We start from the raw sequence: 14373 nt of genomic DNA, 5'->3' as shown, positions 1-14373 counted from the left end.
TTGTGTACTCCACTGTCTCACTGTTCTTCAGTTCTCCTAATTATTCCTCTCATTGTTTCAGATCACAACAGTGGCATTTCTACTCTAGCCTGAACAGTGTTTTAGTTCTTTGAACTTCCTTTTTGGTGCCATGCAAATTAATCCAAGGGTCTGTGACACCTCCATATATCTCTCATGGATACTGTGGACCCTTTTAACCCAGTGCCTAAAATGCATATCCATTCTCCATCACACTCAATTCTAGACATGTGCACTAAGTTAAAAGTGTAGAAAGCCAGTTAATTGTATAGATAGATACTTTTTTAGTGTTATTTAGCAGTACTCTGGCCATGTACACCCATGTACACTTCTTGGCTACATTGCTGTAACATGGGACAAAGGTGCTGGTTCATGCAGATTGTGGGCAATATATGTGCACTGGCAGTAGTGTAGTGACAATTTCATAAGTGTAGGGTCCCTTCATGATAGTCATGCCATGCTCCCTCACAGCCATGCCCCCTCGCTTGCTCTCCATTGTCATCTCCATACTCCTCAGTCTTTCCCATACATGCCTTCTCCCACAACAACAAACATCCTTAGGAACCAATCAGATGAAAGGGGAATGTGTTAGCTATTGAGAAGAGTCTTTTCAGTGACTGATTCACATCCTTTCACTCTTAAATTGCTTTTTTAAAATGTGTTTTTAAATTTGTATATTTGTTTTTAATGTTTTAATTGTTGTAAACTGCCCAGAGAGCTTTGGCTATGGGGCGGTATACAAATAATTTTATAATTTTAATTTAGTTTTAAATTTGCTACAATTGATTTTAGATTTTTCATTTTCTTATATGTGCTCTTGTAGTATTATTATGGGTTCTTGTATCTGTATTTTGCTGTAAACCGCCCAGAGAGCTATGCTAGTTGGGCGGTATAATAATCGAACAAACAAATAAATAAATAAATAAATGCAATAAATAAATAAATAAAGAAGGAAAAAACAATGAGAAAAGTTTTCTCATGGGCTAACACAGCTCTTTCATGCTGATTGGCTCATAGGATGCTAGAGATATAGGGAACAGGCTGGGACCCTGCTCCCCCAAAAAGGGGTTTATGATCCCCCTAACCCCAGACAACTACACCCTTATGTATTTATCTTCCTTCAAAACTACTCCTAGGCACAGCAGGGGAAGGTACAAAGCCCTAGACCTCTTTACTTGGAGAAGGTACCTTACCTTTGCATATGTTGGAACAATACTGACAGCTGCTTCTGCCTTTGGCTGATGTGAGCTCTTGTCTTCTTTAAAAATGTATGCTGGTGACTCCCTTGTCAGCTACTGTAACAACGTTTCCCCAGAGACTAGCATTCTATGCACCAAAAATTAATTTCTGCAAATTTGCTACTTGCAAATTAATGTGCTGATTTTTTAATAAAGCATCTGTTCCATTTTAAATATATTTTCTGTTTGTGTTAAGATAGCTTATTATACAGCCATGATAGTGGCTGTATACTATAGCCAGCATGGATTTTTCACATTCTGCAATGTTAAATTGAAAATACCCCCCATGCCATTCTGATGCTTCCCATAAGCTCATTTCAAAACAAAACCTTACAAAGGTTATAGTCCTGAACTCAGAAATGCTGAACAACCTTCTAAATTTTCATGGCAATTCACAAAACAGTCAGAGAGAATCGAGAGTTCAAAATCTAAAAAGAGAGGAAAAAATCCCAGCCCCCTTTTGGACTTCTTTCTGTCAGAGTTCTCATAATCAGTTGAAATGCATTAAAAATCAGCCATGTTCACAGAGTACCTGTAGTCCTATTACTTACCTGGCTGCATACTCTGACCTTCATCTTCTGCAGTTTAAACGTTAAAAAAATGCCTGGCTGATTTTTAATTAATTTAATAAAATTTGCGTTGAACTGAATGATAGTGTTGGGCATGCACAGTAAGAACCAACTGCTTGCGTGTGGGCGTTGTCGTCGTTGCCAGGGGGGCGCGCCGCCGCTGAGGACTCCGTTGCCGCGGCCCGTGCTGTCATTGCCGTCGTCTGCCCGCTTGTACGCTGTCGCTGCTGCTAGGGGGCGTGTCGCTGCTGGGGACTCTGTCGCCGCGGCCCGCGCCGCCGCTGTCGGCCAGCTTGCATGCGGATGTTGTCGCTGTTGCTGAGGGGCGTGTCGCTGCTGGGGACTCTGCTGTGACCCGTCCTGCTGCCATTGCTGCTGCCGCCCGCTTGCGCGCGGGGCGTTGTCATCGCCGGGGGGGCCGTGCTGCTGCGGCCTGTTGTCGCCGCCATCGCCGCCGCAGGTTGCAGGCGTTTTTATTATCGCTGACGGCCATGCCGCTGCCCAGGACACTACCATTGCGGCTTACATCTTTGCTACCTTCGCCGCTTTTTGTTCGCGTGTGGGTGCTGCTGTTACTGCTTGGTGCTGTGCTGCTGTCCTGGTGCCGTTACTGCGGTTTGCTTTTGGATGGGGGGCTCGAGACTGCCATCGCTGCTTGAAGAGGATTAACTAATTTTTAATGTTGTTTGTTGGGGTGTGTGTGGGTTAAATGTGGGGTGAATGTTTTGTATGTTTGCTTGTCTGTGTGGATTTGTGTATTTTTAACATGTGCCTGGGAGAAAAGATTCCATCCTTCGTGGGGGGGCTTTCGGGGGCCCCAATTAACGTAGTGACGGGTAATGGGAGGTATGGTGTTAGGAGGAGAACAGGCCAGGTAAGGGGAACTCGTCCCAGACAAATTGTGTCTGTGCCTTGTTCCGGTTCTCCTCATATCCACAGGATTGCTGGTTGTCCTATCAGCCAGCTCTCGGATCTCCAAGTGCTGCTTTTGAATGCCAGGTCGGTACATAATAAATCCTCACTTGTCCATGATTTAATCCTGGAGGAGGGTGCCGACCTGGCATGTATAACCGAGACCTGGGTGGCTGATCAGGGAGGAGTTGCTCTTTCCCAGCTTTGTCCACCCGGGTATTTGGTTCAGCACTGTGGTAGATCTGAGGGCCGGGGAGGGGGGGTCGCCGTGGTCTATAGGAGTTCTTTTCCTCTCACCAAGCACCCTGTCCAGACGACAACTGGTCTGGAATGTCTCCACCTTGTATTGGGCCAGGGAGACAGACTAGGAATACTGTTGGTGTACCGTCCACCTTGCTGCCCAACAGCTTCCTTAGCTGAGCTGACAGAGATAGTCTCGGAGGTGCTGTTGAGATCCCCTAGACTTGTGGTACTGGGGGATTTCAACGTCCATGCCGAGGCTGTCTTATCTGGCGCAGCTCAGGACTTCATTGCCTCCATGACAACAATGGGGCTGTCTCAATTTTCTACTGGCCCAACGCATGTGTCGGGACATACTCTTGATCTGATCTTCGCCACTGGACATGGAGATGGTGATCTGGTGGTGGGGTGTTTTTCATCTACCCCATTGTCATGGACAGATCACCGCTTGTTGAGATTTAGACTCACAGCAGCTCTTTCCCTCTGCAAAGGTGGAGGATCTATTAAGTTGATCCGCTCCCGGAGCCGGATGGATCCCGTAGGTTTTCAGAGGGCTCTGGGAGATTTTCCGGCTGATAGGACCGGTGCTCCTGTCGAGGCCCTGGTCGCACTGTGGAATACGGAAATGACCCGGGCTATTGACATGATCGCTCCCGCGCGCCCCCTCCGGTGTAGAGCTCATACCGCTCCGTGGTATACTCCGGAGCTGAGAGCGATGAAACAAGAGAGGAGGAGGCTGGAGTGCAGATGGAGGAAAACTCCCAGTGGATACAACTATGTTTTGGTAAGTGCCACCAATAAGTTGTATACAAAAGCGGTAAGGACAGCAAAGAAGCTCTATTTTGCTGCCTCTATTAGATCATCTTTATGCCGCCCAGCGGAGCTTTTTAAAGTCGTGCGAGGGCTCTTACACTCTGGCCCCCACGATACTATGGAAACATCTGAGACCCGCTGCAACGAAATTGCTGGACACTTTCAAGCATGTATCCGCAGGGACCTTGACTCTGATGTTGTGACAGATGAATCCATTGAAGTGTCCGGAGCACGGCCTTGTCCTTCTTTATTGGATGAGTTTCAGTTGGTGCAGCTCGAGGAAGTGGACAAGGTGCTTGGAATGGTTCGGGCAACCACGTCTGTTCTGGATCCTTGCCCATCTTGGCTAGTGAAAGCTAGCAGGGCTGGGACCACCGGTTGGGCCAAGGAAGTGGTTAACGCCTCCTTGAGGGAGGGAGTAGTCCCTGGTAGCCTCAAGGAGGCAGTAGTGAGACCTCTTTTAAAGAAACCCTCCTTGGACCCAGATAATCTGAATAACTATAGACCGGTGGCGAATGTCCCTTTTTTGGGCAAGGTTTTGGAGCGGGTGGTTGCCAGCCAACTCCAGGCGCTCTTGGATGAAACCGATTATCTAGATCCGTTTCAATCCGGTTTCAGGCCCGGTTTTGGCACCGAAACAGCCTTGGTCGCCCTGTATGATGACCTTTGTCGGGAGAGGGACAGGGGGAGTGTGACTCTGTTGATTCTCCTTGATCTCTCAGCAGCTTTCGATACCATCGACCATGGTATCCTTCTGGGGAGACTCGCGGAGTTGGGTGTCAGGGGCACTGCTTGGCAGTGGTTCCGCTCCTACTTCGCGGATCGTCACCAGAAGGTAGTGCTTGGGGAACATCACTCGACACCATGGACTCTCCATTGTGGAGTCCCCCAGGGATCGGTCTTGTCCCCCATGCTTTTCAACATCTACATGCAGCCTCTGGGTGCGGTCATCAGGAGTTTTGGAGTGCGTTGCCATCAGTACGCTGATGACACGCAGCTCTATTTCTCCTTTTCATCTTCCTCAGGTGAGTCTGTTGATGTGCTGAACCGTTGCCTGACCGTGATAATGGACTGGATGAGAGCTAATAAACTGAGACTCAATCCAGACAAGACCGAGACATTGTTGGTGAACGCCTTCCCTGCTCAGATGGTGGATGCTTACCCTGTTCTGGATGGGGTTACACTCCCCCTGAAAGAACAGGTACGTAGTTTGGGGGTTCTTCTCGACTCTTCCTTGTCTCTCGAGGCCCAAGTGGCCTCGGTGGCACGGAATGCGTTTTACCATCTTCGTCTGGTAGCCCAACTACGCCCCTATCTGGACAGGGACGACCTCGCCTCCGTTGTCCACGCTCTGGTAACTTCAAGATTGGATTACTGTAATGCGCTCTACGTAGGGCTGCCCTTGAAGACAGTTCGGAAGCTTCAGCTGGTGCAGAACGCAGCTGCCAGATTATTGACGAGGACCAGTCGGTCTTCGCATATAACACCTGTCCTGGCGCGTCTGCACTGGCTTCCTATTTGCTTCCGGGCGAGATTCAAGGTGCTGGTTTTGACCTATAAAGCCTTACACGGCGTGGGACCTCAATACCTTGTGGAACGCCTCTCTCGCTATGAACCTACCTGTTCACTTCGTTCAGAATCTAAGGTCCTCCTCTGGGTACCAACCCATCGGGAAGCCCGGAGGGTGGTTACTAGATCTAGGGCCTTTTCTGTGGTGGCCCCTGAGTTGTGGAACAGCCTCTCCGAAGAGGTACGCCTGGCGCCTACACTTCCATCTTTTCAGCGCCAGGTAAAGACCTTTTTATGCTCCCAGGCATTTTAATCTTCTTAACTTTTTTAATCTTTTAATCTGTATTTTAATTTTTGTAGTATTTATTTTGTTTTTGCTGTGCTTTTCGTTGTTTGTTTGTATATGTTTTTGTATTTTTATTATGATATATTGTATTTTATCTTGTTTGTTCACCACCCTGAGAGCTATTTCGCTAAGGGCGGTATATAAATTGAAATAATAAATAAATAAATAAATAAACTGTCAGTGTTCTAAAAGCCAGACTCACAGTAGCTTGGCTTGGATAATCAGGGGGCCACACCCACACCAGACTTTGATTTCACTTGAGACAGTAATGGCTTCCCCCAAAGAATCCTGGGAAGTGTAGTTTGTGAAGGTTGCTGAGAGGAGACTCCTATTCCACTGACAGAGCTCCAGTGGCCAGAGTGGTTGAACAGTCAGCTGCTGTGATTGAAGCTCTGTGAGTGGAACAGGGCATCTCCTAGCAGCTCTTAGCACTCTTCACTAACTACACTTCTCAGGATTCTTTGAGAGAAGCCATGACTATCCAAAGTGAAATAAAGGCCTGGTGTGGATGTGGCCAGGGACAGCATTGGTTTAAATTTGGATGGGAGGCTACATGTGCCTGCTGTAGAATAAAAGGATGGGGGAAACACTGAAAAGCAACTATACTGTTCACAATGCTTCCTTTTGGAAAGGAAAGGGGCTTCCCCTCTGCCCAGTGGCCGCCCACCCAATCTCCTCCCCTCCCTGCCCCTCCCCCAGCTCAGTTTTGGACTACGACCTGGGAGACCAGGGTTTGAATCCCCACACAGCCATGAAGCTCATTGGATGACCTTGAGCCAGTCACTGCCTCTCAGCCTCAGAAGAAGGCAATGGTAAAACCACCTCTGAATATCATTTACCATGAAAACCCTATTCATAAGGTCGCCGTAAGTTGGGATCGACTTGAAGGCAGTCCATTTCCATTTTAAAATATGATTGCACAGAAATAAATCCCATTGAACTAAAAAATATGCAAATAATCAAACCCACCCTTCCTTCTCCTCCCTCCTGTCCCCTCCCCCTTCCCCCTTCCCTCTTCCCCCTTCCCTCCCCCTTCCTTTGCTCCTCCCTCCTCTCCCCTTCCCCTCCAATCTTCCCTTCCCCCTCCTCCCTTTCCTCCTCCCCATGGTCAGTTTTATCTTAAGCATGATTGCATGGGAGTAAATACCATTGAACTCTATAAGCATGCAAATGATCAAACCTGCCCTCCACTCCCCCTTTCCTTTGCCCCCCTCCAATCCTCTGTCCGCTTCCCCCTCCCCCTCCCCCATGGTCAGTTTTACCTATCCTAACCACAATTCCATAGGAGTAAATCCCATTGAACTCAGTAAGCATGCAAATGATCGGACCTGCCTTTCCCCTCCTTCCCCTCTCCTCTCCCTTCCTCCTCCCCTCCCCTCTTCCTTCTTCCTCCTCCCCTGCCCACTCCAGCCCTCCTCCTCTCCCCCCTGGGCAGTGCAAACACAATTTGGGTTGGTCTTTCACAGTCCAATCCACTTGCTGTGTAGCTTGGAAGAATTTGGTAACATGCTTCTGAGCATATGGTGAGTGGTGGCAACACCTGCAATCAGCCCAAATAACATAAACAAGACATGTGCTGTGCTGATCTTGTTTTAGCAGCGAGGAAGCAACAATATTAAGACAATTGATAGAGTTCAGATAGTCACTTTAAATATGTTTGATTTACTTTGCAATTTTTGTGAAGTTTCCTGTAGTAAATCATTCTTTTTTGTTTCTGTTTCTGTGAATATGTGAAGTACAGCAACACTTTGCAACACTAAAAAAAACCTCCCAAAACAATTGTGGAATAATGGCACTGACTGTTCTGTAGAATGGTTTTCAATGGACATGAGAAATGTCTCAGTTTGCACAAGATAAAATAGTGGGAGATGAAATATATTCTAGAAAATTCTAGGTGTGCTCTATGTTTTTAATTGACCATCCCACCTTTCATTAAGTAGAGCAGTTTAAGTATAGCAGGCTGAAAACATGCATCTTGGGCAGGCCAAGTTTGTTTTTTCCAACAGCTAGAGTCATTCCTGAAGTAGCAACATATTGTAATCAGTCTGCAGTTTCAGATTCAACTGTTAATGGACCCAAAATAGAAATAGAGCATAACCTCCAGTTTGAAAAACAAAACGCTGTCTTCATGACATTGACCAATAAAAAGACTTTGAAATTAATAAAAATAAATTTGACAGATTTCTAGGATGATTAATGAGAGAAATATAATTTTCTAGGTTAGATTATCTGTAGAAACAGTAGTAACACAGAAAAGAAGCAAAGTAAGAAGAACACCAACAAACATACAGAAATGTAATTCTCCATCTCTGGAGATGGCAGGTGTTGCCACCACTCACCACATGTTCAGAGGTACATGTTACCAAATTCTTCCAAGCTACACAGGAAATGGATTGGACTGTGAAAGACCAACCCAAATTGTATTTGCATTTTGACAAATTTGTAGGGGTGTCCAATATCTCAGAGGAGGTCAGGTCTCCTGCTCCCCTGGTGCATTCACTATAGCTGCCCAGTGTCCCTGCTCTCAAAGTTTGCTAGAAATATATGTTGGCTATAGGTACGTTCTTAAACTGCACAGTGTTTTGCCTATTAGTGAATATATTTTAAGTGTAACCATTTTGCTGTTACTTTTCAAACTGCCCCTGTATTTCTGTGTGTGTTGGTATGCATGTATTATACAAGTTGTGTTTGTGTATTTATGTCTGTATATGTAGTTCCTTTGTTCATTTTAATCTTTGCTTTCCTTTTTCCTCATTTTATCTCTGCTTTCTTTTCTTGCAAGGTAATTGTGCATATAATTAAGACTGGCAAGATAAACACCTACAGCTGCTCCATGGAGGAATTCAGCCAAGACTGACACTATTCCTGTGCTATATAGTTTGCCAAGTCACTGATGCTTGGTTGTCACCATCTATTCCCTTCGTGTATCTCCTACTAGCCCCAAGCTTCTTACTTAATATGTTGACACACTACGGCTGATAGCAACATTGGAAGTTTTGTCGAGTGCATCATGGTCAGGCTTTGTAATTTATATGAAGAATAGCAGTAATTGCAACTACAGAGTATATAATCATTTTGTCCTATATTTTTTATTGTGGTCAAACAGAATGAGGAACTTTGCATCCTCAGATGCAATTTATCCTTATAATATATTTTTACCTTTCTCTGCAGATGTCATTTCAACAGAGAAATTTATTATGTATTATTTATTCATAGAGCTACAATTTCCAGAGTTCCCTAGGAAGAGAAATACATTGTTAAACCACTCTGGAAACTCTCTAGTTCTATGAGAGGAACAGGGGTTTCCTAATAACTATCAGCACTCTTAACAAACAGCAATTCTCAGGATTGTTTTGGGAAAGCTAAGACTGTTTCAAGTAGTATGATACTGCTTTAAATGTATAGTGCAGATGAGAACAAATTATAGTTTATATTACAGCCATGATTTAAAAAATGTTGAAAAGACTGGCCACAAGTCCCCCAGCCAAGCTTTCCATTTCCACCTTGATTAGGATAGGGGAAATTGGGTCCTTGTTTCTAAAAAAAAATCTCTTGTGTTATATTATTTGAACATGGGATCATCATAAGATACTCAATACAAATGTATTATTTTGCAGGTACTGAGCAACAGCACATAAATGTTGCCCCGTCTTCAGAGTCTTTTACCAACTGGAGAGCTATATTATCACCAACATGGCCTTCTAGAGAACTTGAGTCTTCCTCAGTGGGTGACATTTCAATGAGGCAAGCCTTGGAGAATGCCAATCTGCTTCAGATAATAAAAAGTACATTAGCAGAGACACGGGCCAGAACTTTGGACCAAACTAGGTTTTTGCCAAGTCTGTATCATGGCAGTGGCAACAGTGCATCCCAAGAGCCTTCTGAGGTATCAGCTGAATCACCAATGAAGTCTCAAGATGCTGACGAAATGGCCATTGTATCAGGTTTGCCCCAAATCAGTGTGTTATCGTCACTGTCTACGTCATCATCAGTGATACATTCAACTATTACTGTGTCATCTCAGATAATGCCGTATGCAACATCTTCCATTTCAAAAGAAATCACATCAGGATCAGACATATTTTCAGCCTCTCCATCATCATCCCCTTTGCCATTGGTAAAAAAATCACCTCATATAATTGTTTCCAAGTCGACTGTGCCACCCACCGAAGTGCCTTTGTCTATTGATACAGAAAATTCATTCAGCATAAACGCATCTAATTCTTATTTTAATAAAAGTTCAGGTAATCCACTGAGTACAATATCTGCTGGAAATTCCAGCACAAAATATGCATTATCCAGAAAGAGCGGCAAAGAATTTTCTGTTGCCAGCTTATTTAGTAATAATTTTGGCTTGCTTAGTGGTCATCCCATAATACCAGCAGGGACACACACATACCCATGGAATAAGAAACTGCATTCTCTTGCTTTGCATGCAATAATATCCAATCAGACCTCTCTTCTGTTATCTACTCAGAGGGTACCATTAAATTATAGCAAAAACAACACTTCCTCTGGATTAAACAATAAAGCATCTTCCATAGCAGAGCCCTCTAGTCAACCATCTGATGCCATGACACATCATAAAGAGAATGACATCTATGTAATGGCATCATCTGCAGTTCTTAAGAGCAAGACAATTCCATGGATTTCTATACCAACCTTCCATACCTCAAGTGTTTCACCTGCACAGTTGAAAACAATCCCTGATCTGCCTTCTGCATCACTGTCAAATTCTACCAAAGAGAGAGATTTAACGACAGTATCTGAAAATCCAAGTCTTTTTCATTTGGTGACAGATATGTCTTCCCCAACAGTGCCAACTATAGCTATTTCAGAGACAATAAGCACACATCATGTGATAGCTCGAGCACCTAAAAGTATACCAGTCTCCTATTCAACAGATAAAGTCACTTCCTTGATAGAGGGGACAAATCAAACATTTAAAACAGGAACACGTCCGACTGTTTCAGCACTAAATGATAAAGTTGCTTCAAAGTTTCATATAACAAATCCTCATGTCACAGAATCAACCAACTGGGGGTTCACAAAAGACATTTCTGGTATAGCTTATGAAACCAGTGAAATCTCACCTCCCATAGCTTATGAACCCTTGGTAAGATCATTACAGCGTTGGTCTTTCACAAAAGATGCTATTGCCACAATGCTCACAAATGTTGATGTGAATAGCTTCCCTCCTTACCCATCACCAGGAAGGCAAACTACAGACATTACTCTAGAAATTCCTGTCAACAAGCAAGTGCCATGGAGAACAATGCTCGAGAGAATTTTGTCACTTGAAAGGACTAACTCCAATGTGTTTTCAGTATCTTTGCCAACTTCTGTTAGAGGTCTTTTAAAAGCTCACTCTACAGCCATGTTTATGTCTTCTAATGATCCTAGAAATTTACAGCTAACAGATTCTAATATACAAAGCCCAACTCTTACCTTAACAGAAGAGAAAAATGTGAAGGTATCCACCACTGTGATGCCATATGCAGAATATTTATCTCACCCACCTTTAAATAAATCTAATGCTAACATGCATGAAACTACACATATGGTTGATGCTTCCTTCAGGACTTCACCTTCAGACATAAACATACTGGCCTCATTTACTCCAGCAACAGAACATTTGGAAAGCACAGTGCCAGCATCCCTAGAAGTTTCTAATGCTGATTCAAAAGGCATCTTAGATACTTCAAATACAAGAAAGTTTTTTAAAACCATGCCATTAGTCCATGAGTGGGACACTGGAGACTTGCAGACATCTACTGGTATTAGTATGCCTTCAGGAAAGACAACATCCCAAATGTCCCAAGCGACAGCTTTAAGAACAATATATTCAGAGGTTTCAGGCTTGCAACAGCAAACAAATTATGTAAATAAGCAGACACCTTCTAGCATTGCCACACCATCAATTAGTACATCTGTAACATTTATTCCAAATTCTTCAGCTTCAGCTTCAGCTGGAACAAATTCTAAAAGCTTCACTGAACTTAGCACATCCTCATGGAGTGCTGAAACACCTTTTGATCAGCATCCATCCTTTCCTCAAAACCAAAATACGCTCTCAAAGGGCACAGAAGTACAGTCACTGCCATCAAAAATGGACACACGTACACCTGGAAATATTTTGGAGTATTTTACTATTAGGAATATGAATTTCACGTTAGGCTTTGAAAAAAAATTCCATCCTACATATAAGGATGCCACAACTGCTAATCTAAGAACATTTACTAGTATGGATGCATTTTCCTCTTCTTTGTCAACATATGCTCACTTACGGCATTTTGTTTCTTATGCCAAATCCCAGTCTATGTTGAAGTCTCAAACAACTGATTCTGGAAAGCTCTTTGAATCAATAGATGCCTTGTATGCAACATCATCTCCGCTATCGTTTGCTTCTCAATTCATTGCTAAATTAACTGTTCCAATAAATAAGGAAATTAGTGCTGCTAGTGGTGAAAAAACATCAGTTCCTCCTATCCTGGTACGTGAACTGCTAAGCTCAGCACCAATATTAAATGTTGTTGAAGAATATATGACTTCAGAAAAATCAACACAGTTCACAAATAGCTCTGTTACAGAAACAAATAATCACTTGAATAAACAGCCAACAACATTAAGTACAGGAGGGGGGTATACAAAAGGTACAAGTGATATCATAGATACAGTTAAAATGCCCAGTGAAGCCACTAAAATCACTCCATTGCAAACACATACCACTAATACAGCCATCATAACCTTTGTCCATGCATCACACACACAACTAACTTCTTCTTTGTTGCCAACAACCAACTTTACCCATTCTGTCATTACAGTGTTACCGTCTGTGTCTCCTGGTGTAATACCATCTGTAGCAACTTCAGAAGCAACACCAGTTACAGGAAAATCAGCTCCAACATCACCAATGCTGACTTCATCCTTGTTCTCACTGAGCACTGAAAATTCGCCATCTGTGATGGCATTAAGCACGTTAATATCAACACTAGCAAAAAATAACACTGTCACAAAAATGGCATCAACTTTAAGCCCAGTAGTAACACATGCAGCCTTTCCAGTTATATCAAGAGATGAGTCTGCAACACCTGTGCATACCACTAGTTCGTTTCCAATCACAAAAACTAGTACAGTTTCAGCTCCCATAACCCATGCACCAAGACAAACTGAAACAACAATACCTGACACCAAGAAATTCACAAGTTCAGACATCAGTAAAACATCAACTCCATACCCATTGACAATTACAGCAGCTTTGACATCTATTACAGCATCAGCGAAAACAGCTAGACTTCTCCCTACACCTGCTGAAAATACTTCTGCTGCTACTATACCAGCATCAACTTCAGCTTTTGCTAATGTGACAACAGTTCTTCCTTTGGAATGCCAGCTCTCCAGAAACCTCCTTGTTAAGACAGGTATGAATATGTAGAGGTTTACTTGTGAGGTGTTGTTTTTTATAATAAAAAGATATTAATGTCAGGTACTTGGTGGTTTTTTAATAGTTTAATAAACTACATAGGATAAATTGTGACCAATCTGATGGATATAATATTTGTTATGTTTGCAAATTTGAATGACTGTTGATAGTACAGAGCACATGCTATTAAAAAATTCTACAACTCAGTTCTAATTATGGTCATGCTGTGCTTCCTCCATCATTGCCAGGTGGCTCAAAATTCTGCCTTACCAGTGAGGTCAGAGAATGAGGATCAGCATGTTCCAGAGAGGAGGAGAGCTGCCCAGCAAAGGTGTCACATAGAGCACAATTTGTTGGTTTAGCAATGCTTAGGCTTCAACTGAGCAGCTTTATAGCTGGCTCTGTTGCCTTTCCCTGATTTGGACAGAAGCCTGGCTTTCTCCTCACAAGTTGGAATAGGAGGCCTTATGCTGCCAGATGGGCCCTTTGCCTTCAATGTTGGGTTTCTGATTGGACATACTATCTCCTCTGCTCCTGGGGATTATCTTCGGAGGTCTGGAGTTGATGAGTGAAACCAATCAGAGTGCACCAATTCCTCCTCAAGCAGGGAATCTTCTTGGGTGTTGGCCTTGGGGGCAGGTATGGGCGAGTATGTTGAAGTCTGCTGACTTCCTTTGAACACTAGGTACTGGGGCCTAGGATTATCCTTTTCCTCCAGGGTCTTGTAAAGTTCTCGGCTCATCCTGAAAGGAGGAAATTTATCATGACATATCATTGACTTGCAGATATTTTTAGGATTACTGCCTTGGTCTCTTCCTTATATAATCTTGCAGGGGTATGTATGATATCTTTCTAAAATCACAGAAATTGCAGTTTTATTTCTTCCCAACAATAACTGGATGAACCCATGAGCAGATTTTTCATATCATCCTGTAGGTTTAATATTACTCAATTCCAAATAGTTATGGTGTCAGACCATTAACTGCAGCCCTTAGAACTGTTCTAGAGTGAAAGATAGTGAATACAGTGGATTTCTTTGTGGCAATTTCCTGGCAATTTCCATGCTGAAATTGTGTATAGATACTTGTGTATGAGAGAGGTCCCCTGCACTTTGCATTTATAATGAATGTTGTGTCAGGTATAGGAGGAAAGAAAGGACAGAGCTAGCCTAAAGGTCTTGACATCTCTGTAATGTTATACTAGGGGAAATGTACACATCTCTGCTAGCCACAACTCTTGTTTTTATACTCACAAAAGTACTAGATATCTTTGTGGCTACTAAATTATGCTGAAGTTGATACAGTA

General features: G+C 43.3%; 1 protein-coding gene across 10 annotated transcripts in view; it reads left to right on the top strand.

Moving 5' to 3' along the window:
* Positions 1 to 14373, top strand: part of KIAA1549L (KIAA1549 like) — a 305265-nt gene that overhangs the window by 82141 nt on the left and 208751 nt on the right. For 7 of the 10 annotated variants that reach the window (XM_061610513.1, XM_061610512.1, XM_061610511.1 and 4 more), the window contains one exon: positions 9263 to 13066. In XM_061610513.1, the coding sequence (XP_061466497.1) occupies positions 9263 to 13066 (3804 nt within the window). The remainder of the gene's footprint in view (positions 1 to 9262; positions 13067 to 14373) is intronic. The other 3 variants (XM_061610520.1, XM_061610519.1, XM_061610516.1) reach the window with 2 other exon arrangements.

This window comes from Rhineura floridana, chromosome 2 (assembly GCF_030035675.1).
Source record: "Rhineura floridana isolate rRhiFlo1 chromosome 2, rRhiFlo1.hap2, whole genome shotgun sequence".
Lineage (NCBI taxonomy): Eukaryota > Metazoa > Chordata > Lepidosauria > Squamata > Rhineuridae > Rhineura > Rhineura floridana.
Note: the sequence above shows the minus strand (reverse complement) of the source record. Positions and strands in the feature narration are given on the sequence as shown.